This window comes from Porites lutea, chromosome 5 (assembly GCF_958299795.1).
Source record: "Porites lutea chromosome 5, jaPorLute2.1, whole genome shotgun sequence".
NCBI classification, from domain to species: domain Eukaryota; kingdom Metazoa; phylum Cnidaria; class Anthozoa; order Scleractinia; family Poritidae; genus Porites; species Porites lutea.
In genome coordinates this window covers 5,447,510-5,473,211 of record NC_133205.1, presented here as the reverse complement: position 1 = coordinate 5,473,211, position 25,702 = coordinate 5,447,510, and the positions used below count along the sequence as shown (strand labels likewise).

The 25,702-nt window shown below is 39.2% G+C and overlaps 2 protein-coding genes across 2 annotated transcripts in view; one reads left to right on the top strand and one right to left on the bottom strand.

The window, feature by feature from the left end:
- Positions 1-728: 728 nt before the first annotated feature.
- Positions 729-20,015, bottom strand: LOC140936897 (uncharacterized). Its single transcript, XM_073386400.1, has 7 exons — positions 19,865-20,015; positions 18,372-18,573; positions 4,652-4,706; positions 2,798-4,138; positions 2,339-2,427; positions 1,544-1,657; positions 729-987 (listed from the first exon to the last, which is right to left on the bottom strand). The coding sequence occupies exons 1-7, from the start codon at positions 20,013-20,015 to the stop codon at positions 729-731; spliced, it is 2,211 nt and encodes a 736-aa protein (XP_073242501.1).
- Positions 20,016-20,686: 671 nt separating this feature from the next.
- Positions 20,687-25,702, top strand: part of LOC140936762 (protein PRRC1-like) — a 5,085-nt gene continuing 69 nt past the window's right edge. The window contains exons 1-5 of the mRNA XM_073386248.1: positions 20,687-21,255; positions 21,429-21,483; positions 22,360-22,630; positions 23,604-23,824; positions 25,175-25,702. The exon at positions 25,175-25,702 is cut by the window's right edge and continues 69 nt beyond it. Coding sequence (XP_073242349.1) covers positions 20,827-21,255; positions 21,429-21,483; positions 22,360-22,630; positions 23,604-23,824; positions 25,175-25,287 — 1,089 coding nt within the window. The 5' untranslated portion in view covers positions 20,687-20,826 and the 3' untranslated portion in view covers positions 25,288-25,702. The remainder of the gene's footprint in view (positions 21,256-21,428; positions 21,484-22,359; positions 22,631-23,603; positions 23,825-25,174) is intronic.

The following is a 25,702-nucleotide window of genomic DNA, read 5'->3' as shown; positions in this document are numbered from 1 at the left end:
TGACGGAATCCTCAGAGAGCTGCTCTAATGGCATTTCTGAGCTAAAAAGGAAATTTCATGTAATATCTTTTGCTGATAAGGTCACTATCATTTCTGAAAATATACTAACCTGAAAATCGGCAGGGACAAAGTCTTTTGCATAAACGTTCAAAGAATGCCTTCCTCCAGTAATTCTGTGTGAAATAAAAATAGTTAACCTGGCGATTGTCAGCTACATCAATTCTAAATTTGAGCGTTTCACTGGCATGCTGTCGATTGTTTTACTGGGCATGTTCATGTTGCTATAAAAACTGGGTGAAAAGAAGTGTACGGCAAGAAGGCCCTAGAGGGCGGAATAACTTGTCATTTGTGTTACTTGACCTCATTGTAGTGGGAAAGTAACGAACGTTACTCCCGCGCATATTCTTCTTGCTTGACTTTTTCTTAGTTCTCCTAAATGATACTCTTCCTAAGTGCACAATATAGAAATAAAATAAAATACATACCCAAACTCCGTTCTGTCAAAATCGTCTGTTTGATTTTCCCCCGTTGCTTGAAAGCGTGGAATAAATGTATCGGCGTCAGGGTTCAATATATGACGTTGGTCGCCCTGTCTAGCAATGCTGAAATATTAAAAAAGACGACAGACAACGGTAACCAACACGTTCTTGTTTACCTGGAGTCCTGTTACGTTCAAAGGTCAAAGAAAAACAGGCCAAGACTCACTACAAGTGAGTCAAGTTGATATGCTATGAAGTTGTAATGTTGCTTCTTAAAAGGACCCGTAGACTATCATCTATACCTAACATTACCCAATTAGTTCTCATAAATGGATATAACGTCCTTTTTAAATAAATGCGCCATAGAAATGCAAAGTATGATTTATACCCAGGCTCCAGTTTGACAAAAACGTTTGTTTCAAATGCGCGAGTTGCTTGAAAGCACGGGATGAATTCATCCGCGTCAGGGTTTAAAACATGGTGTTGCTGGTCAACTTGTCCTGCAATTCTGAAAAATATAAAAGACGATAGGCGACAATAAACAGCAAGATCCAGTTTGCTTTTCAAATTAACAGCAAAGAAAAGCAGGCCAATACTCAAGCCAAGATTTCAAATTAAAGGGATCAAGCTTCTAGTGAACTCTTTTATTGGTTTTTTTCCTAACTTAAATGATCACAGGCTAGTGTGAAAAGAGGAGAAGGCCTAAAATGAATCACTGTAGGACTCCTCGATGCGAGGCTGGAAAGCAGCTAAGAGACTTAACAGATTCGTCTACGTTCTGATAGGGAAAACCAGAAGCAGTTTGTTGCAGTTGAGCTAGTGCGATACTTAGCAAGCTTTTCATAGGGATAGCTTTTAAAATCGAGGTCACTGTTTTTCAGTGACCTACGAGTTGGGTGAATCTCAGAATGGCTGTTTACATGTACATGGTGGTAAGACAATCCTAAAGGACCAAAGAATTTTTCTTTTGGTTTACACGCACACATTTTTGTGAAATATCTCAGTTAGCTCTCATAAATGAGTAACTTCCCACGAGCGCAATAGAAATAAAATATAAAACATACCCATGCGCCGGTTTGGCAAATTTGTCTGTTCCAAAACCGCTAGTTATTGAAAAGCGTGGGATGAATTCGACTGCTTCAGCGTTTAAGACATGTTGGTCTACTTTTCCGACAACGCTGAAATATGTAAAAGACCACAGGTAACGGTAACCAACAAGTTCCAGTTTTCCTCCTGTTTACATACAAACTTTCTAGTTGGAAGCTCGCGACTTTCAAGCGCGTATTTGTCTCCTGTTTGTCTTCCTCTATTTATATATCAGTATAAACTAATCCTAATTCAGAGAACATAATTCTGTCAACGGGCTATTATGCCATAACGTTTTATTTATTTACTTCCCAAAGAACCGGAATTTTTAACGTCCATATCATGAAACACCTTGTAAAGTTCTCATGCATGATTACCATCCTAGGCCGAGTGAAACTACAGTAATTTATAGCCAAGATCTATTCCGCTGAAATCCTTTGTTTCAAATCCCGCGTCATGCAGTTAAAACGCTGAAGCCAGCAACACAACACAATGTAAATTCCAACAATTTTTTTAAAACATGTGGCAATTAACTTGCGCTGTGTTGCTGGAATATAGAAGACACCAAACAAAGGTTACAAACATCGGTTCGATTCAAGCTAGTCCAAATACGTTTCAACCGAAGCCCCAAAAAAAGAGGCTCAAATTCAGTACAATATTTCAGTGCACTTAAAACTAAAGACTTCGTACTGTAATCTTGAATTTCGCCGGGATTGTGAGGGATCAAGAAATCGATCTCTCCCTCTTAGCATTCTGTTAGGGGAAAGTCTTACCAAGTTAGTCCGAATTCTCTGTTTGGCATAGTCTTCTTTCCAATAATATCATCGTTGGGATCTGGGCATTCAGCTGCATATATTTCAACCTGAAGGCACAAAAATACATATTAAAACAAAGTAGTTCCTACAACAACTTTTAAACATGATACATGGGTGGGTGTAGTTTGTTTGTATGTATTTTTGCAAATTTAAAGCTGCAGATTCATAGTTTGGAGAGAGACCCAACGTGGCCTTGATTATACTCAAATGGCTCTATAAGACCTTGTGCTTCAAGGCTAAATTAACACTTTGGAGTCGAGGCAGATCTTTTTAATTTACAATGTACAAGAGGATTTCGTTACCATCAAGCAATCACTCAAAAATATTTGAACTGTCGACCTGCAATTCAGTCTGAGTGAGGTATGAGTGATCAGTCACAGTCTCTATTTCTAAAGGAAATTAAACGACCTCACTTACACTCTTCAAGTCCAATGAACTTTCAGGCCAGAGCGTAAAGGACGTTTTTACTTCTGCAGCTGCAGCTTCATTGGAGATCGAAGAAACATCACTGCCGTTTCCCATCTGCAGTGAACATTCTGGGAAAAACGCACTCTCTTTTTTCGTTGAAACTGACTCGCGAGTACTCCTTGTGGAATTTCCCAGCTCGAGAGGAATATCAATGGCGGCTGTAACACTTTGTGGCTCGAAAGAAAAGTCAGGTTTCACTTCTGCGCTCAAGTTATGGACGACACCAGAGATGATTTCGTCTTGTACGGGAATGTCAGTAACAGCAGCTACGCCCTCAAACTCGACCTCAATTTCTGGCTCAATTACACCGACGGTTTCCCATTCTAACATGCACTCACTCCCTTCCATTGCACCGCTGAGTTTGTCAACAAGAAGGTCAACCGAGGTTTCACTGACTTCATCCATCACTGGATCCTCAGACTCAAGCTCGATCACACTATCAGTCAATTCGCATACAACGGCCTGGATTGTCTCTGCCTCAGATGCAATTTCTTCAACCAAATTGACGCTTTCCAGTTCTCTTAAACTGCTGTTAATTACGTCTGCGGCCAAGTCTTTAGCGATCACATTTATAAGTTCTTCTTGTCCGAGTACCTCAGTCACCCCACGTAAACTTTCTAACTCGATTGCAAAGTCGGGTACCAATTTTACAGCGCTGTTTTTCTTTTTCGCTTCACCGACCTCGTGTGCGACAACAGAGACAACCTCTTCTTGTAAACATATCTCAGTGAGTGCAGTTACATTTTCAAACTCCAAGGCAATTTCTGGTTGAACTGCACTGACGGTTTCCCATTCTAAAAAGCACTCATGGGCTTTGTTGCTGAGCTTGTCATCGTCACTAGGCCCAGTGACGTCACTCAAGGTTTCTTTGACGCTTCTATGCACCTCGGGATCTTCAGATTCAGGCTCGATCACACTATCAGTCGATTCGCAGGTGGCCTCTGGGATTATTTTCTCTGCCTCAGATGGAATGTCTTCCACCAAAGAGACGCTTTCCAATTCTCTTAAACTGCTTGTAATTACTTTCGCTGCCAAGTCTTCAGCGATCACATTTAGAAGTTCTTCCCGTACGAGTACCTCAGTCGCCCTACGTAGACTTTGTAACTCGATCGCAAAGTCAGGTATCAATTTTACAGCGCTGTTTTTCTCTCTCGCTTCACCGACCTCATGTGCGACAACAGAGACAACCTCTTCTTTTAAAACGATTTCAGCAACCTCTCTTAAACTGCTGCTTATTACTTCAGCTGCCAATTTTTCAGCCATCACATCTTCAGGTGCTAGTGTAGGAACCTGTGAAATTAAAAGTCAATAGCCTTGTAAGGTGTTTTTCTTTGAGAGCAAGGATTGACCTGTGCAAGACCTGAGGTTCTGGGTTCGATTCCCGGTCGTGACCACTAATCATGGCCAGCAGGAGGCAGGGGGTTTCTCACCAAAGTCTTATACGGGGAGGCTCCGCTCCGAGGTTCAGCCACTTTCCCTTTGGATATGCCGTTTTGACAGAAATACCTTTCATTGCAAGAAGGTACCCTTTTTCACATACCTACTTAACAAGTCTTAATAAATCACTAAAAAGGCAAGTCGTCTTGTCATTCTCGTGTAACGTTTAATAAATTGAATTATTTAGCCAGAAGGCTGATCTTTTTGAAAAGTTCAATTTTAGTCCCTCTTTAAATAATTGTTACTTGTTAATTTCCCCTACCCTTTCTACACCTCAACTCATGAATTCCCTAATCTTTGATTTTTCTGAAGCCTAAAAAAGGTATTCCTCCCGTATAAGCCATTATGTAAAACCATTGTTATTACCATTAGTTGCGGTTGATCTGTCTTCCGAGGCATACTAAACTGGCTGTCCTTGATCCTAAAAAAAGTAAATAAATATATTTTTTGGCTTAGCCATAAAAGCTTATTATGATTTTGCAATTTTCTAACGTGTGCTGTTAAAGATGTCAATATTCGTGTAAATGAGACCATCTTTTGGTGAGTTCTATTTCGCACATGACCGCAAAAAGAATTTGATCACAATTTCAATGAACTATACGTTGACTTCGAAAAACGCAATAATTTTCAACGGATCGGCTAAGAAGCGTACAAATTATTTGATTCCTTTTGAGAAAATCAGAAATGGCTAAAAAATGCATGGTTCTCGCAAAGTGCAAAAAATTGTCCATCCGCAAAATTGAAACTCCTGCAAACTTAAAGATCATCCACAAAATTAACGAAATTTTGCTGGCTCGTGCTCAAGTTATGACTAGACTGTGACGTCCTCTCTCGTTACCATGCCAACCGACTGTCAACAATTTTCCTAAGTGCGTCTCAAAAAAATGAAAAAAAGTTATTTCACGGAAAAAAAGGCCTTAAAAGTTCATAAAAAAGACTACTATAATGAAAAAATCAAGTCTTTCTTTTCTCTAAATAAAAAGAGAAAAAACTAAATTTGAGAAGAAAAATCATTTTCAAATGGTGGCTAAATTTTCTTGTATCTTTTTGCTAAAGCTTGATAAGGCATCCCGCGCAAACAAAATTTTCTTTAGCTGAAATTAACAGTAAAAAACCTGAACTACCTTTGTTGAGGTATCACTTTAACTGCTGTAGGCACCCTTGGGTGAAAACAGAATCTCCAAAGGTTGTTTGCGGCAATGTAGCCGACCCAAAAAGAAGCAAAAACCATCTCGCTACTTTGCAAGAAAGTTTGAAACTTCCATTGATACCTCATAATCATTATCACGTCATTTATGGAATTTGGAACGCAGCGCGCGTGATTCTTTTTTCTTCGTCATCACTGAACGGCAGTAGAGTCGTTTAAATATAAAGATGTTTTTCGTTACCGAGGTATAACAACGACAAGTTTCCAAAAACACTCCGGGATTAGGATGCAGCATCCGCTGACTCTGCTAAATCAATCCCGCACAGTGCTTTTGATTTTTTTTTCCATTATAGATTTTCATAGATTGTGCGACAACACATTTTTGAGGAAAAACACTACTTGCAAACAGTTTGATTGTTCAAATATGCTGAAAATTTTAGTTTTTGTTCTTACCTACCTCCAGTTGCAACGCAAGTTGTGGCGTTATAGTCAAGATTAGTGAAAAAAGAGGTCCGATAGCACGAGGCGACAAAGCACATCTTTAAATTCGGAATATTTTCTCCACTCAGGATCAACGGCTAATTTTTCCAGTGCAATATATGCGCGGTGATCTTTTACCAAGCGCGCGTGCACATCTCGCGTGTCAATTAACTTTTTGCACACGAATGCAAAGATTAACGAACTTTACTTTTGAACGTGTAATTTGTCATCCAAGAAAGAAAGAAGTATCACTGGAATGTTGGAAATCTAACGTGAAACATGTTGTCGTAACTAATAATTTTTATTTCTATCAGCTTTAGTGCTGTTTGTTTTTCGACCAAGACGGCGACTTACAGTCATGATAGTGAGATTGATCGCATGAGCGCAACTCCAGAACTGTAATATCTTAAGGCTAATTGTTCACACTATACGGGACAACTTTTCGTTCCCACTTAGAAAAGCTATTGGGTATAGTGTGATCTCCTATCCGCTTTGTGACTTTCCACTTTAGAGATGAGCGCGACGCAGGGCAGCTTTGCTCCCAGGGCGGATAAAGGTTGGGCGGTGAAACGAGCGCTCCGCTCTTCATTTAATGTGTGATGCGGAGTAGGACTGGCACGAGCGCTCTTTCCGCGCTTCCGGTGCGCTTGAAGGCCGGCGAAATTTCCCTTTTTGCGAACCGGAAATCCTATTTTCTTTCTGTAATTTCAGGCTACAATGTTAAATAGATAAATTCGTTTCATAATATTATCAATAAACAGTTTCATATGTTTGTGTCTGTACGTCTATAAGTTAAACTTGTTGGTCGTATAATGCCAAAATTTGAGTTTAATTTGAAAGTGTTGAATACCTCCTCCTTCCACTAAATATCACCTAATCGTCTTTCGCCGTTTCGTTTGCAAAAGCTTAACACTTCTTAACCTCAATTTTTACATATGTTAAAGGGGGATAAATTTTATATAACATAACAAAAAATTAGATTGATATATATTGATATAGTGGCGTTGTACTTCTTCAAACTTTGCTTCTCGGGTGCAACGCGCTATGGCGATTCGCGCAATGCGTTGCAAATCCGGCAACCTCATGTAAACAAAATTTATTGAGGTGAGTTGTAAGGTTTTTTCTCCGTTTTTCTCTCTAAAACAAAACAAGGTAAACAGTAAAAACTGAGGGGAAACTAATTTTGAAGTTTCGAAGAAACAGAAAGACGTATGAGATGTTTTTTTTTTCAAAATTAAAAAGAAGGATGATGGTGATTGAAATTAGCATAATTTCACCTTGCACGAGCTGCACGCATTCAATAAAATACACGTCATCTAGTTATGAAACACGATCTGCTGTCTTTCAGTTTTGCCATGGATGACATGGATGAGATTTTCCTTCGTGTTTAGACAGTACTTAGCTGTTTTTGTTTTGGAATAACATCGACATTGGCGAGTAGCAGAACGAAAATATAATTCAGTGGTAGAGTCATGGAAGTAATAAAAGAAACCCTTTGAAAGAGATGTTTGTCTACTCCAATTCAACTAACCCTCCCTAAAAAAATTGCAACATTTGCCTCTCGGAGACAGCGTACCAGCAAAAAGGAACGAGGAAGAAGTGCAAGAAAACAAATCAAGCTGCCATAATTCAGCGACAGCGGCAGTGTTTCATGTACAAACCACATCGCAAGCCCTGACCGAAGTCGAAAACAAGCGACATTTCTAAGCAGAGTCCAAGTCCACTGCATCACACCTTTTTGCTCGGACGCGCTCGTTTCACCGCCCTACCTTTATCCGCCCTGTTTGCTCCGTTACAGAAATCGCTCCGAAGTCACCAGAACAGAAGAAACCCTGCTATTCGGTATGGTTTAATTCTTGTCGGCGCAAAAGCCAGCCTTGGAAAGACAGCAACTGTAAATTTTTACTCTTACCTTAGCTGCATTGAAAGATTACAAGCGCGAACTAACTGAAAAGCAGATGCCAAATGCGGCCTTTATTGTATTCCTTCCTCTATTTAAATTTTCCTCCCTGGGAACTCACTTTTTTGGGTAGGGAGGAGACGGAGGAAAGCGCACTTCCGGATAGGAGGATCTTAGGAAGTCGACTTAGATCTAAAGCTCACAACTCACTGACAGCTTCCCAATCAGTTTACGTGAAAAAATAACCACAATATGTATGTATCAAACAATTATCATTAATGACAAGAAATTGATTAAACAGCAAAGTCCCTCTAAAACTGAAACTTTCAAACAAAATATTAATTTATTCTTTCACACAAATTCACAGTTCTTTCACGTCCTAAATACTGAAGGTATTTTATTACAAACTAAGCCTGTTCTTTTAATAACAAGAAATCAAGCCTAAGCATATCTGTACTATAAACTTATACTACAAGCTCCAAACATTTACAAAATTGTCGACGAACAAAGATAAACACGGCCAAGTTTGAAAATACCATCTTGCGTTCGACAGTGGTCCATCGCAAATCTCCTCTAACAGGTCAATTTTCATAACAAATAAATGAAGTGGCTAGACTGAATTCACCTTAGACTAGTTTTCTGTTTTGCCGAATTGATCCAGCAGGTAGAAATTTTTGATGCTATAAAGGTTTGAAAGCAACGAGACTTACAATTTTTGCTACTCGTTGAAAGTTCAAGACGCTGGAGGGGGAGGGGGAAAAATTTTCCTCCAAAGCCCCCCGCCCACGCCACGGTTTCGGACGCTTAGTGTCGGTCAGAGAGACAACAGTTTTAAGTTCTGTCCTTTTTGTCTTTTCCAAGCCGAATTTATATTTTTTTCCAAAAAGGTACCTGAAACCTCTAAAAAAATTAGTGATTAGAACGTTATAGCTGGTTATGTTAGGTGTTAAGCTGTAAGATTTATGCGGAAGCATTAATTTATAATTTAGGGGTTTCAGGTACAAAAAAATCGTTCAAATAATTCGCACCCCGTTTTGGTTGAACTGGAAATCAAGCTGCGGTCTACACTGAGCTGACATTTTGAGCTTTACTTTTTCAATAAAAAAATTTAAGCGACTTTTGTCAATTACTTTTGGACTCACATGGTTCTTCGAAAAATTACAAATCTTGTCAGGTCAAGGCTTTTTTCAGAGAGTATTATTGAGGCACAAAGAGGACTACATTTCCTATTCAAGTTTATGTGAAATCGCAGACGAACTTTGTATCCCTCCCAATTAACTCAATCATCGTATCGAAAAAGGAATTTAACAACAAGACTGTGCTTGAGCGGAGAAATGGCAAGTGAAAAAAAACTACAATTGCGAGCCCGTTGATACTAGGTTTCTTATTTCACAAACGAGCCCATATTCAGTACAAGAAAACTTGACCAGTGTGCTCTGGTTCTTCAGTTTTTCTCTGCCATTTCACATTTAATAAAAATTTGAGGTCTCTACAATATATTACATGTTTTTATTTTTTACTTCAGCTTTCCTTGGTTTTTTTTATTATCCTAGATATATAACAGTTTCAACCAGTTTAGGGTCTTGTACTGGCAGATGGGCGACTGGATCGAGTCTTCATTCCTTTACTTCCACCAGCTTGCGGAGTCCGTAGTTTTGTGCGTCTTTCCTACCAGCTGTTGAAAAAAGATAGATGTCTTAATTCTCTTTTCTATTTTTCCTTCAGTTTTGATCCTTACAATCATTTCTTCGCCGAATTTTTCACAATGTTTTCGTGAACCATTTGAGAACAGTCACATAGCTTTGAAGATCCTTTGACGGACCCCATTGAAAGAGGCACGTGTCTGTAAACGTCATCTTGAGTTCACACCAAGAAAATGTCCTTAGTAAACCGATTTAATTGCATAGGATTGAAGTAAGATTCAAATGTACTTTTATTTTTTGTTTAGTTTTCAACCTTAACTAGAAAATCAGTAGATAGCTCTTGTGAATGAATTTAAGTGAACTGATAAATGGATAATTGTCCAATATGGACCCGAGTCTTACTTCTGTATAGATCATCTAAATTATCTGAAACCAGGCGTCAGTCAATCCCATCATGCAACAAGCGATTTCCCCTGGGTCTTAGTTTTCTTGCAAGTTGCTGGGGATACAATGATTCACAACTTTATAAAGAAATGGCATTACATCTTTCCTAGTACTAACCTCTGTTTAATGTGGCCAGAGTAAATCCTTCTATCTATCACAGGTACTGACTTCACGCTAAGAAATAAGAGGCTTCCAGACCTAAATGAGAAAAATACTAGAAAACGAAGAGTAGAAGAATTAAATGCATGCAAGCGAGTATTTGTAACTCAAACGTAAAAACTAGATCATTGGACACTGAGTCCCTTTCCCAACGCCTACTTCGTCATCTCCTTGCGCGTGCCAGGTAGGGCCGCTATGTTCTTCTTCAATTCAGTTCTTCTCGGATCTTCTTTCCAAAAAGCAATGCTACCAACAACGAGCAATATAATACAAGCATTACAGTACAAGCACTGTGATAAAAGATTGGTTATATACATCTCCTCTCTTTTACCTTCGATTTTTCTAAATAGTCAATTCTTCCGATTTTAAACCCTCTCTTACCTCGAGCACACTGAAAAGATTGAGGATGGATACAGTGGGTTGCTATGGTTACGAGATGTAACATCATAATTGACATTTGAGGTCGAGACATTATTTAAACAAAAATGAGACATTTTGCATTTTTCTGTTTAGAAAGGTAACGAACAACGCTGAAAAGAGCAAACTGCTAACTCATAACAAATCTAAAATTTAAGTACAAAAATGATTAATTTCTAATCTCCATCCGGATAAATCTAAAACTAGCAAACGTTAACCATTCCATATGGCTTAAATCGAAAGATTTTGGCCGTTTTGTTAACCTAGAGATTGCACAATTAGCCCATAGTATCAAGCCCGTGAAAAGAGAATTTTAATTTCCAATTCCTCGTTTATCGCCGGAAAACGTTCCCTCTCTTGTAGCCACTCAAAATTGAGCTCAAGAAAATGTTATGTTGATCTTTACATTACTGATATGAATTTTGTCGTGGAGATAGTATGAAGCTATTACTAAAGTTAGGAAAAGTAATTCTTGAGACAAGACGAGTTCGCAATTCTTGCGCGCTAGTTGAAGAGGCATAGTACAGAAACATCCTTGTAAAGCTAAAATATATGACCATATGACCAAGTGACCATTTTCAAGGTAGTGAGTGAGACTGGGAGGGAGTTGTTTTGAATTGCACTATGGGACATTTTCTGGGGATGGATTCTGGATCTGTTTACTCTGAAACCTCATAATTGCCAATAAGAGAAGCGGTTACTTCCAATAAAAGTCCCATAATGCAATACGATATAACACCGTCCCGGGTCTCAAGCGCCGACCTGAAAAATGGCCGATATGAACAATAGGATTCTTCTGCACTCGTCCCTTCAACTTTATTTGTCAGGAGATGCACCCATTTAATTTGTCATTTGCAAGAATGCAGAATTTCATAAACAAGAAAAGTGAAACTTCATATGAGGGCGAGGGGGGGGGGGGGGGGGGGGAGGGGCCGAACCGGTAGCTGGAATGCCCCCTCTCCCTCTCCCACGCTCAATCACTCGAGGGGCCAACTACTTAGTACTCTCAGAATTTTCAGTGCTAAAGGTGAATAAATGAAATTGCAAAATTGCGTCTACTCATCTCACCACTAAGGCATCATGGATAGTCACTTTAAGGATACATGAATGGCATAAGTGGTCTCCTAAACCCATGAACGCAGCTTAAGGACAACTGTCAATAAATATGACCTCATGATCGGCTCCTGTTACAAGACATTTACTTGAACATCGTTTTTGAGTGGTTTTGAATGCAAATTCAGTCTTTTCTTTCGATGGTATAATAACCTCAAAGTATAGTCATTCGTCCTATGAGTTGAAATGGAATTTGAACTTTGGGCTAATTGTGCTAAGATTAAGAATTGTAATCAAGAAAAAAAAATTGGCAACTTACTGAACTTTACTTCGATGCAATGATTTACAACCACGATTCCTTTTGTCATCTTACTATATAGAACTGGCTTGATCATTAAAGTTAAGGTTGTTCCTTTTAACATCGACGCGATATTGTCTTTTTTGTCAGTTTGTTCAAATTGGTTTGCCTAAACTACTTTTTTTTGCTCACGACAAAAAAAATTGCATTTTGTTATTTTTGTCACAGTTTAATATTTTTATTTGTGAAGAAAGAACGCATTTCTGTTAAAAACAAATTGACTTCATGCAACTTATGACGTCGTATCTAGTAACCAGAGCAACCGATCGACATCAATTTTTTCCGAAAGGTTTCCGAGTATTCTGTAGAACACGATTCTGGCACAGAAACACTGAAAATCATTGGAAACGACAGATGGAAAATCGTGTGGAGGGTTTTTTCCCCTTTCCCCTTTCATAAGTTCGCGACAGCGTTCGAGGTTTCAATAATGTGCCCTCTTGTAAAGCAGTTTTGAGTACTCCATGGATTAAGAAAAGAATTTCGTTCGAAAGCCTCGTATTTCTTCCCCTTCTTTTTATATTATTTCTCTGAATTTTGGGGGGATGCCAGTAAATAAATCAAAGGCCATAGGGATAACTTCTATCAAGGCTTCAGCGGCTGATTTCAATCATTTCCTTATATTGCAGGTTCTCCTTTTTGGCGGATAGCTGTCGATAATATATCCAAGCGCTTACCTTTACACGGCGCGTTCTTTCTATCCGTAATGGTGACATCTTTTCCTTGAAGGTTCTCCTTTGTGTAAATAGCTGTTGATACCATATCCAGGTGATAACCTCTGCTTGGAGCGCTTTCTTTTCACTTTTTTTCTGTCCCGATACTTACCTCAACTGGACTGCAGGTTCATTCAAGCTCACTCATGTTCACGGTCGAAGCCTTAGCATCTTGGAGTCACGCTTTTTTAGTAGCTACGTCTGGAATTTCTTGACCTAAATACAATGCTTTTGATAACAAAAAATTTTAAATGCAAGAAAGTACCTTAAAAATTGAGAAATAACTACAATGAACTTTCATCCCATCAGCAGGCCATGGGTTTGAATCCCACTAAGGCCACATATCCACTTCCGTGCAATTTGCATGGGATAAGGTTCCAATCAAAAGCCTCGGTTTTTAACTTTATTGATTAATTAATCAATCATGGAATAACTTTGTTCTTTCCAACATCCTCGGATTCATAGTCTTTTTATTCTTTGCCATTTTTCAGTTCACGTATTGCGCAAAAACTCCTACAGCGCCATCCTTTGAACGGTGATGAAGAGACCAAATAAAGTTAATCTCATTACAAAAGCCAAGGTTTTCTTCAATCATTTTCGTCGTTATATAGGAAACAGTCATCTGTTCTATCACTTACCCTTGTTAGCTGGGCATAATTCTTTCACAAGATTGCAACAGGTAGAAATGACTGCCGGATCACTGCTGCTTTACGACATCTGAGATTTTGTTACCTAAATGTAATGCTTCTAAGAACAATTAATTCATGATACAAGCCATACATAATCATAATTTACGATTAATAATTCGTTCATTACTTTCCTCTCAAGGAGCGATTAAGGCAACACACTGGTGAGTGCACTCGCTCTTTCCACTAATGTGGCCTGGGTTCGAATCCCGGAGTCTACGTAAATAATATCAAATGTGGGTTGAGTTTGTTGTTAATTTTCTTCATCTCCTTTGGAAGCAACAATCTAAATTCCCATCCAATCTAGAATGGTAGACAAAATCCATTCTGTAATGCTGTGGTTAAATCGTTTTTTATAATCCGCCTTAATTCTTCGTTAGAAGCTAAGAGTGGTTCGCGTGTTTTAGTTCCACTTAACTGTGTAGGCTTACCAGAGACCAGGCAAAGGACATAGTCTGTAACCCCGTGCGAAAGGCCGCCTCAAACAATGAACTTCTTAGCTAGGCCATCCCTCGTAAAGTATTCGATCTGCAATTAAGAATAGCTTACAAGGCAAATTAGTATGAAATGATTTCGACGATAATTTTGACTAGCGCCCATCAAAAGCCATAATGGGACCTCATGTATAATATGTCCCAGCTGCCATCATGTCCGTGGTTCGTTTTCAAATGCTCGTATTACGGTCCATTTCTTCCACATTGTTATAGAGCAACTCGTGACAATGGTTAAGCGCATGTAATTTTTCTTTAAATTATTTAAATTATTTTTTATACTTACAGTACATTAGTATTTTATTGGTTCTCTTGAGTCACGTCTTTAATAGAAAAAGGGTGTTTTCGTTGACCTCCTGGGGCGTGTGACCTGAAAACTGCAAAGATAAGAAGAATGTTTAAACATTAACAACTTCATACTTATCTGCCTTACCATAGCTTGGGCACACGAAGCCTCTCTTCAGTCCAAATCTGGTTTCAGTCGTCATGTTCTTGAAGACATCTAAAAAGAACCATCTTAATAGAGTACGCCAAAAACGGTGCCTCGTACGTTCCTAACGGGGCGCGCCCAGGATGGTTGATGGTCCACGATGTAGCCAGAGGTTGGAAAAAAAATTCGTTCGAAGTTCCTGGAATACAACTTTCTAGGTTTTTTATGGCGTTAGTAGTTTAAGACAACACATGGATGCGCAGCTTTCTGGAGGGCAATTTTATTGATCCTTAAGTTCAAATTATTACAATACAATGTGTTCGTCTTATTGCAAAAATAGACATATAGCAAAGATATTGCTAGCCATTGAATCGCAAGTTCCTGAAACAAAATTCATTAAGTTTATCTTAAGTTAGTAAAAAAAAAAAAAAACACTCCAGCACCCACTTTGTGTAAACTTTATTGATCACCAAAATTCAACTACGTTACACTCAATTACAACTCATCTAGCCATTCTTCCAGCTCTTAAGTCTTGTTTCAGCCGGAATAAGTAGACGTGTTGAACGTTTCTTCAGTAACGCAGGAAAAAAAGAAGAAAAAATCGAGGTATCTCGGGAGAACGCGCCGAAAAATAAACAGGTAGCAGGTGATCTCCACAGGGCGCGCCCCAAAAAAGTCTTCTGGAACCATAGTCCGACAGAATGACGGCATAGAGTGAAAAAACGAAAAATCGTTGACTGTTGACGTTGCTGAAATTAAACTGCTTTATTAGTATATTTTATAGTTTAGTCACCTAATACACATTTCCTATAGTTACCGTAAAAAAATACCAGACTGACAACTGTTCTTTTTGTTTTATTTTTATTGATTTTAATGTGATATAAATAAGCTTTATAACTACTAAAAATATTATTAAGTACAGCTTTACTACCATGATAGTTAAATTATGAAGCAACACACTAACGACAAACAAGCAGTTTGTGTCTTTTATTTAATTCCATTAAACAGTTACAGAATGACGGTATAGAGTGCACAAAAGAAAATTCGTTGACGTTTGACGTTGCTGAAATAAAACTGCATTATTAGTATATTATCCTATAGTTACCATAAAAAACCACCAAACTGACAACTGTGTTTTGTTGTTTTATTTTTATTGATTTTAATGTGATATGAACAAGCCTTATAACCACTATAAATATATTGTTAAGTACAGCTTTAATACCATGATAATTAAATTATGTATTAAGAAAGCAACACACTAACAACAAAAAAAGCAATTTGTGTCTTTTATTTAATTCCATTAAACAGTTACAGAGTTTAATTGATTAATGGGAAGCGCTCCTAGAAGAAAAATTTAGGGTCCAGTAAACCAAGGAGTGTCCATATGTCCATAAAACTTGACATCTCGAATGAAACACCCCAGGGCTTACTGGACCTTACGCCGGCGGGCAATCGTTAGTGGCCTGCTATCGAGATATTGTCGATACCATGGCCTTGAAAGCGTTTCGAGCAGTATTCGGAGAAAGACCGAAAGCCGAATCGGAGAATTGGAAACGAAATCGAATTTCGACAATCGCTTGCTAGTTAAAAAAAATAATAAATGGTTTCACTAACCTTTTGCCACGTTTTATTGTCAGACTTAGGCTGATACATATGGTGCAACGTTTGTTAAAACTGAGCGCACATCACACGATTTGGCTTACGAAACGAACGTTTCCATGGAGACAAACGTTACTATGGAAATCTGCCTAGTAGACGACAGCTTTTAACAGGCGCTGTACCATTTGAATCAGCCCTACCTTATATGGGCTGCTGTACTCTGTCAGGTTTCGTCAACACTGGGCTCGTTCTCGCTGGTCACATTCCTCCTCGAAGGCGTACGTAATGAGCCACTGGATAGTTGGGCGTGGTTGTATTTCTTGTCCTGATGAGAGGGTGGTGTCGGTCACGACGATGAAGTCCAGCCGACCACGTAATGTTAATTAAGTATTGTAGCTATCTCAACCAATTATTGAAGTCCTACGACGATTTCCAGGCCAAATGTGCCCTTTAAGGCTACAATTTGTATCAATATAAGTAAACTTATGCAAAATTCCTTGTACCCTGTACCTAATGTATCAGAAATACATCTTTTCATGCGAAATTGTTCTCTTTTCGCTAGCTTGAGCAGACGTCAATACTAGTTGAAACAGCTCTTTTTTTAGGTGACTGACTGCTATTTTATATCTCCTCTGACTATCCTTTTGCCTAATAACCAGCATGTCCTTTGCTCTTCGAGGTCGGTGACGTTCGCGAGTACTCTTAAGTACAAGGGGTATCATCAAGATCCCCATCGTCATCACCATCGTTCTTTGATTGCGCATGGTGACTCGTCCTCTTCCTTCAATGCCGCAATGGCAGCTTTCTAGTTTGCCTAACTAACTACATTAACTTTCTGTGGCGTTCGACGATCTTTGTTCTTCTTTCTTCGGCCGGCTTCTTCTATCATCGTACAATGGGACAGGCATCTTGCACCGGAGAGGATCCGATCGCAGGCCGCTTGACGTACCACAAAAGGTGACAGAAGAATAAATCTGCTGACAACTCCTGCAGGACGAAGCAGCCGCTAGCAAAGGATCATCGAAGTGAAGACTGCCTACGCCTACCATTTGTAGACGATCAGTGCCTGCGTACTGCAATGCAGGGCTTCCTAACAAGAGAATCCTCGCGAATGGCAAGATAAACAAGAAGACGAACCCAGTCGTCTTGGTGTTAATAATGCCATAACGAGAGAACTTCCCATGACCTGGTAAGCTTCAGAAATCTATCTATAACCTGCGATGTACACACGAGAGCAACATTGGACGCAAGTTCAGGGACACACAGACGAAGAAACGAGTGTCCTACGCAAGCGTGTCCCCGAAATATCACTGCGATCAATGTTGGTCCTGCGCCTACCCCACAGGCTACTAACTCTACTAACAGCCTATTCTCCACTTTAGAACCGAGAAGGAACCTGGAGCCGAAATGCGTCCCGCAATTGATTCTGGGATCGTTACTGGGTACGCGCCGGTCAGCTATTGGTCAATTTTTCCCTGTCCCTGGGGAGAGTCCCAGAGGTCTTTGCGAAGGTTAACTAGGCCCAGTTTCTTTCTCGATTCAAAAGTGGCGAATCCGAGTTGATGTTGCTCCTCCAGCGATGAAACTGCGTCGTCGTAGATTGGTCTCGAAGACTACCTACGCTTACAATTTGTAAACGATCTACTTAGGGTGTGTGCATTGTCCCATAATTCCCAGCGATAACCTGCCACAAGTCGTTAGCACTTCACGGCAAAAAACGACTGGTCGCAGGCCATCTTGTTGATTTAAACTTTTACACTGCGCTCTGTTCTACGTTCACAATTTGGTGGCTGATACCAAGTTGAAACGTTCATTTATCTATGATCCGTTTTTTATACTTTTTGTCTTTCAAAATGAGTGAATACAATTACGGTTCGCAACCTTAATTTTCTGGTCGTTTTAAGTGAAGTAGTCCCAAATTTGCGAGGCTTAACTAATTAGCTACCTATAACTAGAGAAACCACTAAACTTGTAAGGGGTGCCAAATCAGGTCCCGTTACAGAAGTTGAATGGTCTGTAATCTCTAGTTTCCTAAAGTTCCATTAAGGTAGTGTTTGTCTGGTTGAACCGTGCGGATGAAAGCTTCAATTGTCCAGCGTCTCATCTGTCAATTGAAGTGTAATAGATAAATTGAATTTGGCGCAGCTAAGCGGGACACTGAAGCGAAGACGATGACGGCGTAACGACGAAGTGAATCCGCAAAAAACCCGAGCAGACGTCGAATAAAAACCGAACCTCCTTCCAGGAGAAAAAGTCGAACTCCTATCGCTGACCGAATACATGTACCTGCAAAGCAACCCAAATTTGGAAAAAGGAAGGGGAGGCCCTTACCAGCCCAGGGAACCCCGCTAGCTAATCTAACTACAATTAATTAAAGCCGAAAACGAAGTCCAGGGACTTCTATAACCGAACGTGTGTGGATAGTATGCTTTGCAAGGTTCATCCAGAGCTCTATAAATTAACCTCCCTTAACCCAACCCATAAGGAGTGCACCTGACCTGAATTACAAGATGTCCTTAGAAACCTGACTGGAGGCTGATTGTCACGGCTTTGGAAAGTTGAAGCTCACTGGTAGCCGGTCAGACGAAGGTGCCTGTCTGGTCTGGCGGACTGTCTAGGAAAAATGGTCTGGTCTGGTGGTCTGTCTGAGGGGATGTTTGGCCTGTTGGTCTGCCTGAGGAAAATAGTCTGGTCTGATTTATGGTCTGCTGAGCAAATGGTCTGGTCTGGTGGTCTGCCTGATAAAAACTCGTCTCGTAGACCTCGGAAGGCTGAAAATTGTAAAGAAAGAAATAATAACTGAAATGGTTTTATATTAAAACGTAAAACAGGAGAAAAATAAAAGGCCTATTTTACAAAAAAAAAAAATAGCAGGCTTCAACATCAACACCGTTCTTCTCCTAACCCTTTCCAATAAATTTTTTATGACATTTAAGAACTAACTAAAGGTAGTTTGTAAAAAGATTATATTTAATTTCCTTGGCTGAATATTTTTTTCGTAACCTTTATGTTTGAAAACTTCTATAACAGCGAGAAACTGACGAAATAAGATGTGATCTGGGCAAAGATATTTTCCTAGATATCCCCTCCGCGTTATTAAACTACAGTCAAATCTCTGTGCTCGACCCTCTACCAAAAGCAACCAACTTCCAAAAACGTCAAACTTTCTCATTCAAAGTACTATGCATGTATATACTTGAATCTCTCAAAAAAAACACCCGTCCTTAAATGTCATAGGATTTATAAATTAATTTTACTGTTTTTGAATATTTTAAGCTACCACTTAGTACACGAAATAATGTCCATGTGGCAGCAGTGAGAAAATCTTGTCTTGTCAACTTTTTTTCAACTTACGGTAGGTTCGACTCTGCTCACTACGTTATTGTTAATTACGGGATTGCTTCCAAGTTTGTTGGTACTCTGTGGTACTTATAGAACTTGATCATCGTTAGAAGTCTTGGAACATTTTCGCATTTGTATCGCCTTTTACATTCGCCAAATAATAAAGAAGGTACGTGATTAACACTACGAACCCCACCCCTCACCCCACGAAAAAGACGGAGTCCTCTCGTGTCCACTGTTGCCCTTTCCTCCCACGATTGCCACGTGCACACAGAGTACAATTTCGTTCGAGTCTTAATCAACTCATTTCTCAAGTTGTTAACATTAAGACTACTTTTGGAAAGTTATGCTGAAATTAAAGATAATTAAGCAAAGGTACTGAATGGTTGCTTAGACATTCATCCACTGTTTTATCTTACCTTACGAGATTAATATAAAATACAGTAGAACCCCCTTAATACGGTCACCAATGAGCCAAAAAATTCCGCGGTATTAACGAGTGACCATATTAAGGAGGGTTTTTTTTTTTTTACAAGAAAATGTATGGCCGTTCCGCCACGCGACAAAAAAAAGCGGCCGTAATAACTAGTTGACCGTACTATATATTATCGAGGTGGTCGTAAAACCGGGTTTCACTGTAGCAACAAAATAAAAAAAAAACCTTAAGTTTGCACAGTTTCTGTTACTCATTTGAAAAAAAAAATACTAAGCATCTCTTACCTTTTGGAGGTTGACTTTTTCTTCTACCCATGCCGCTGTCACGTGTAGGCTTTTGGAAACCATCTCCATGGTCCGCTTTATCTCGGCTTTGAGTTGAATTGCATGGTGTATTTCCAGTAGTACTTTCTGCAACGATAACAGTTATCTGCATTATTGACAATATTATCAAACATAGCAATTAAAAACGTCAAACTATAAGCTATTTTACTTGGAATTTGTCAGCCGTAACTTCAAATTGCAACATAACTGAACCGCAAACAACCTCTACCTACCTTCTGGCTTGTTATTGCATCAACTTTAATTGATTAAAATCCAAAAGTTGTTTTCACAGTCAGATTTTGGGGTGCAAGGTAAAGAGAGAAGTCAAAATAACTGAGTTGCGAAGAGAAATGTTATCGTAAAGTCCACCGAACTGTTCGCAACCCGACTTCTTTCACGTGCTGTGAAATCATCACTGAATATTAAATTTAAATTTAGCGCCGCAAAGCATCCTCGTGATTAGAAAAGCGTATCCCGATTGGCTCTCACTATTGCACGTGTAAATGCAGCGATCAGCAAGGGTTGTTTATCGTAAAATGAGGAACGGGGAGCGGGGAACGAGCACGGGGAAAGGGAAAATGAAAAATGCGAACAAAACCGTCCTTCCCCAACAAGGTCCAACTTTTAAGAGGAGAATTTTAACGGCCAGAGACTCTTTTGTTCTTTTGCCTCACCGCGGAACCACACCACCCTGCACTACCGCAACACCACCACGGGACAACCGCCGGACTTTCAAGAAGATAGTCTCCATTCCTCCGCTCCGTTCCACTGAAGCGAGGCTCTACCATGGAGTTCAGTCATAAGTGAATGGAATCTGTTTGTACTTGATTTTGTGTTTTGTAAAATTATCTATGAATTTTAATTTTGCCCCTATACAATAACCAAGAGAGGTTTTCAAGACTTCAGAAGTTTCTTTCTTTAGTATGGACATTACCAAAGAGGTAGAAAGCGCCTTAGAGGAAGAAGGATATGTTAAAATTGACTCTACATCACCAAGCACAATGACCACTTCTACGATAACATCCCCTGTTTCCCTGGCCGATAACACATCGAGTTTATCAGCTGGATCTTCGGTAAATTCTCAGCCTGTAAGTCGAGTAACAAGCCCTGTTCAACAGCAAATTAGGGCTGATCTCCCTTCATCTAATGCTCCAAAAAACCCAGCTGTGAAAAGCCCGTACGAGACAAATTTGGGTTCATCTTCTTCTTTATCGACGTGGCAACGACAAAATTCGGGTGAAACGAGCGAGGATGATCAAATCGGTAGTATGTGGAGCTGGATGTCTAGTGCTGTTTCAGCTGGATTACAGACAACGCAAAATCTGGGCCGAAATATCGTTGAGAAGACCAAGGTAAGTTTGTTCAAAATATTCTAGAAACAAAACATAAGCTTAACTTATCAGTTTATTTCGATATTAAATCTTATTTAAGCTTATAAACATATGTTTGCTAATTCAAAAATTTTACAGTTGTGTATTATGCTGAATACATTTTGATGATTGTGTTTTTTTGTTTTCTGTCTTAGACTTCTGTTGAAAGTGTAATCACAACACTCGACCCAGAAATGCAGGATTATTTACGTAAGGATTTGGTTGTTTTCACCAGTAATTTTTAAAACTATGTTTTGATGGTATCCCTTAGACAAAGGTAACTTGAGTCACGTGATCATGGTGCTCTTGTTATAGGGACTGAGCAACCCTGGCATGACCTCGTAGCTTTGGCTGTTGTTGAGGGCCAGGTACTTGTGGCATATCTGAAGGGTCTTGCTGGTCTTTCTTGGAACCAGTTTCACTTTCCTTGCCAGAATCTTGGCATCGTTGATAGTTACTTGATTTGTGGACAGTGGTGTTGGGGTGTTCTCGAATGGCTGAGGAGTTTAAGGGCGCGATCCATTCAACCAACATTCAGACCGGTCCGACCGGGAAAAGAGGACCACCTCAAAAGGTGGACCTGTTTTTTCGAAACTTTTCCGGTTGGACCGAACCGATCCATTGAGTTTTGGACCGAAATTTCCGGAAACTTTGGTTGAATGGATCGCGCCCTAAATGTGTGTATATGTATGTCATCTCTGTGCTCACAGAAGTGCATGCCAAAAATCCTGGCCGTCTCTGCCACATACCCCTTCCCAAACATTGCACAGTTCAAACTGACAGTTTTGGCAGTCTTTAAAACATTTGTATAAGGATTTCTAATCTGCACACTGTGAGACAACTCGTTTTTCCGTATGGGTTTTGTACTGTTTGTAGGCCTTAAAACAAAAAAAGGTCCATCGGGCAAATGTAACAGCTGTTCGCCTTTACTGCAATAATTATTGAATCCACCCTACGAGTCATACAGTATTGTGCTTCTGGTCCTCAGAATTATATTTTTAGTTATGGACACAATAAGACTGCAAAGTGATCATGTATCCATGGAAAACTTTAATCTTAGTAAATTCAATGCTTTGTTTTTAACAGGTGGAAGGGACCAATCTATAAACATAGCTGTTACAACTGATGATTCTGAGGCAGTTGAAGCCATTAAGGACGGTTTCCTACAGGTGTTTGAGCATGTTGTGATACAGCCACATTCATCTGTGTCGGGCATTGCTCCCTTACCAGTGGGATTCTCTGCCGGAGTTAAGGGAGCCCAGCACAGGATAGCAAACTTAGTACGAGGAAAGAAAATTCTTGAAGGCCAGGTCATTATTGGTTTTGAAGAAATGGTTTGTGAGCTTCTACCTGGAAAGTAAGTGTGTGTATAGAGTCTTCTCTCTACCCTGACTGGTCATATGAATTGTGCTATTAATCAAGCACGAGGCCAATATATTATGTATTGTTGACAAAGAGTGACATCAAAATGGCTGGATATTATTGGTCAAGTTATTGTTTGTGTCCTTATGGAACAAGAATAGAGTTGAGGCTTGTTCCATAATGAATTAATTGCCTTATTCTCACTTCTTTGGCGAGTATTAAATTTTGTGAAAAAATCATGAGCCATGTTTCACGAATAATTATAATTTTGCGATTATGGGAATTTTTAGGGATTTTTATATTTTGCGTGTATCATATTTCACAACTTTTCCCAAATTGCGAATACGCATGAAACGAAGTGAGAAGTAAGGTATTATATGGCCAAATGTAGGGAATCCTAAGCATGCCCACTCTGGAAGCTAATAAGAAAACAATATTTGCTTCATCTTGCCCACAGGTTAATATCCAGCCATCTTAACCTAAAAGCTTGGCCAATAAGAGATTTATTCAGATCATTATACATGTACAGTTCTGGGAACCTGCGCACCTACACCTCCCCTAAGCCAACATTAACACTTCTCATTTAGGGCAAAATGTTGGCTTAGGGGAGGGGTAGGTGGGTAGTTTCGCAGAAAGGTATAATGAGCCATTTAAATATTCCAAAAGAACCTTCCTTAGCATTGGCTCATCTTAGCTGCTCAGGTAACAGAACATCGAGGTTTGTCTTATCTTGCCCACATTCATAACCAGTCGTATGATAATTAGCTTATTATTGGTTGGGTACCAGACTTCATCTAGTGATACATGGTACACCTGGTTTTCTACTCCTTTCACTTGTCTTTGTTTTATTTATGACTAACTTAATTAATTATGGGTATAGTTTCTTGTTACTTATGTTATCTAAAGAGTTACTCTTTACTTCCTCTTTGCAATGGTCTCTACTTAATGATTTTGTTCTCTTTTGCTAGGTGGTTTGGCTTGACATGTCTAGCTCTGAGTGACCCAACTTCAAAATTAGAATTTGAAACATTCTCACAATCAGTGCATATTCCCAAATTGTACATTACTAAAGCAGAGGAGAGTACACCATCAAACTATAACTTGAGATGGTCTGGCTTGTCATATACTCTTGGTGAAGTCATTATAGGTTCTGGACAGGCACATGGTGATTGGCAGTCTAAACTCTCGGGTAAGCCACTTTTTCACTATGGCTACTAACATAATAACCACAGGGCTGTTCACATGGAGGTGGGGGAACCCAGGTAGGTGTGTTAACCAGCTTAGGTGGGGAAACCTGCCTGTCCATATGATCTCTCATTTTTTATCATGTCTACTTGATAGGTGGGTTGACTGCACAAGAGATTATATTATGGACAGGTGGGCTACCTCACCTACCTGGGGTCCCCTACCTCCATGTAAACAGGCCCAAAGGGTACTGAATAGTCTGAAAAAGTCCCACATGATGGGGGATTTCACTCTCTTTTCTACAGTAGCTGTAACTATCCCAGTCTGTGCCAACTGCCCTGTTGGTAGAGAGAACATAAAAGAGACAGGTCTTTAGATTCTAAGACGAGTACAACAACGAGTACAAGATTTGACTTAAAGTGCTTTTGTGTATTCCCAAAATATAGACTCTCCAGAAAGCTTCATTTTACCATTTTTCACTAGAAAAGTTAGAATCTAAAGCTCTCTAATCATGAAACTCTACTATTGCCTACTCTTGAGTTATATGACACATTAGAGACCTTAATAGTGTTTGCATTTGAGCGAGGGTCATTTTGGTGGAAAAACTTGATAGCCGTCGTCATTCTACTGGGAGTTTTGGCAAGAATGTTGGATTGGTGGAAACAAGTTATCAAATGTTTCAAGCTTTATCATTTTGCAATTGGGAGAGAGCTTAATCTTTTTCAATAAAGATAACAGTGCTAACTTTTCTGGTGAATCAAACACACAATGAAGCTTTCTGGGGTGTCTATTTTGTGAGAATACCCCCAAAAAACCTTCATTCAAACCTTGTACTTGTAGTCATTCTTGTACTTGAATCTAAACGTAAGGTCTCTATTTTCAAATGGCAGTGTGTTTCTAGTGACATGACTTACAAAGAAATATCAGAAAAAAATTAATTTCCAAAGACCAGCCTGTTACCATTCATTGTATATGGTACAAAATGGAAAACAATTGGGTAAAAATTTACATGTAATTTAAGTAGTAACAATGTGTATTTATGTGGTTAATGAAGGGAATTAAAAAAGGTAACAACAACGACAAAAGAAAACAACTGGCAACCAATAGCATAGTGCGCAAATGACATCAAAGTAACTAATTTGCAATGTTTGTCTGAGTTTTGTCATTTTTCTTATTTTAATGACAAAAGTCAGACAAAAGTGAGGAATTCGCCACTGTTATTTTCAGTTTGTTTGTCTGAGTTTCGGGTCTATATTAAATAGTAACTGTGCGCAATGCTATTATTCATATTGGTTAATGTTCCATTAATTATCTTTGATCTTGTTATCATTGATTTTTGCTGTCTTCCCTTCAGGTTCCTCTAAACGACAGATCCTTACTCTAGCTGCAAGAACACTAGCAGGGCAATTTAGAGACAGATTAAAAGCTTGTGCTGATTCTCTCATGGAAAATGCAGTGGTTATGTAATATTAATTCACAGTCACAGTTATTTAAATGATAGTAATTATTAACAGTCCATTGACACTGTTACAAGTTAGCACAGATAGTTGCTTTCTACTGTGAGTTAAAAAGATGCCACAGGTACTTTCTTAAAGACAATTTGCTACTGTACACAATGCGTCATGACTTTTCCTCAGTGGCAAATTATTTCATTCACAGACTCAAATTGCAGAGTCAGTCAGAAGATGACTTAAATTTGGATAACACTGGTAATTACAATAGACAAGTAAAATAATTTATAAGTGAAGAGAGGATGAAATAAAGCCTAAAGTGGGTCTTGATCAAATACCAAATTTTGTCTTTGATTCACAAAAATATACAAGGTAAATTGAAAGGAGAATCTAGTTACTTAACAGAGGTCACTTAGGGTGTCATTCCAGGC

Bases quoted from the DNA above. Each gene is read 5' to 3' on its own strand.
- LOC140936897 (XM_073386400.1), bottom strand. From the start codon at position 20,015: ATGCAGATAACTGTTATCGTTGCAGAAAGTACTACTGGAAATACACCA. The intron at 18,574-19,864 runs GTAAGAGATGCT...TACAATTTTCAG, and splicing joins AAAAAGTCAACCTCCAAAAG to CCTTCCGAGGTCTACGAGAC. The intron at 2,428-2,797 runs GTAAGTGAGGTC...TTGTGCCTTCAG, and splicing joins GTTCATTGGACTTGAAGAGT to GTTGAAATATATGCAGCTGA.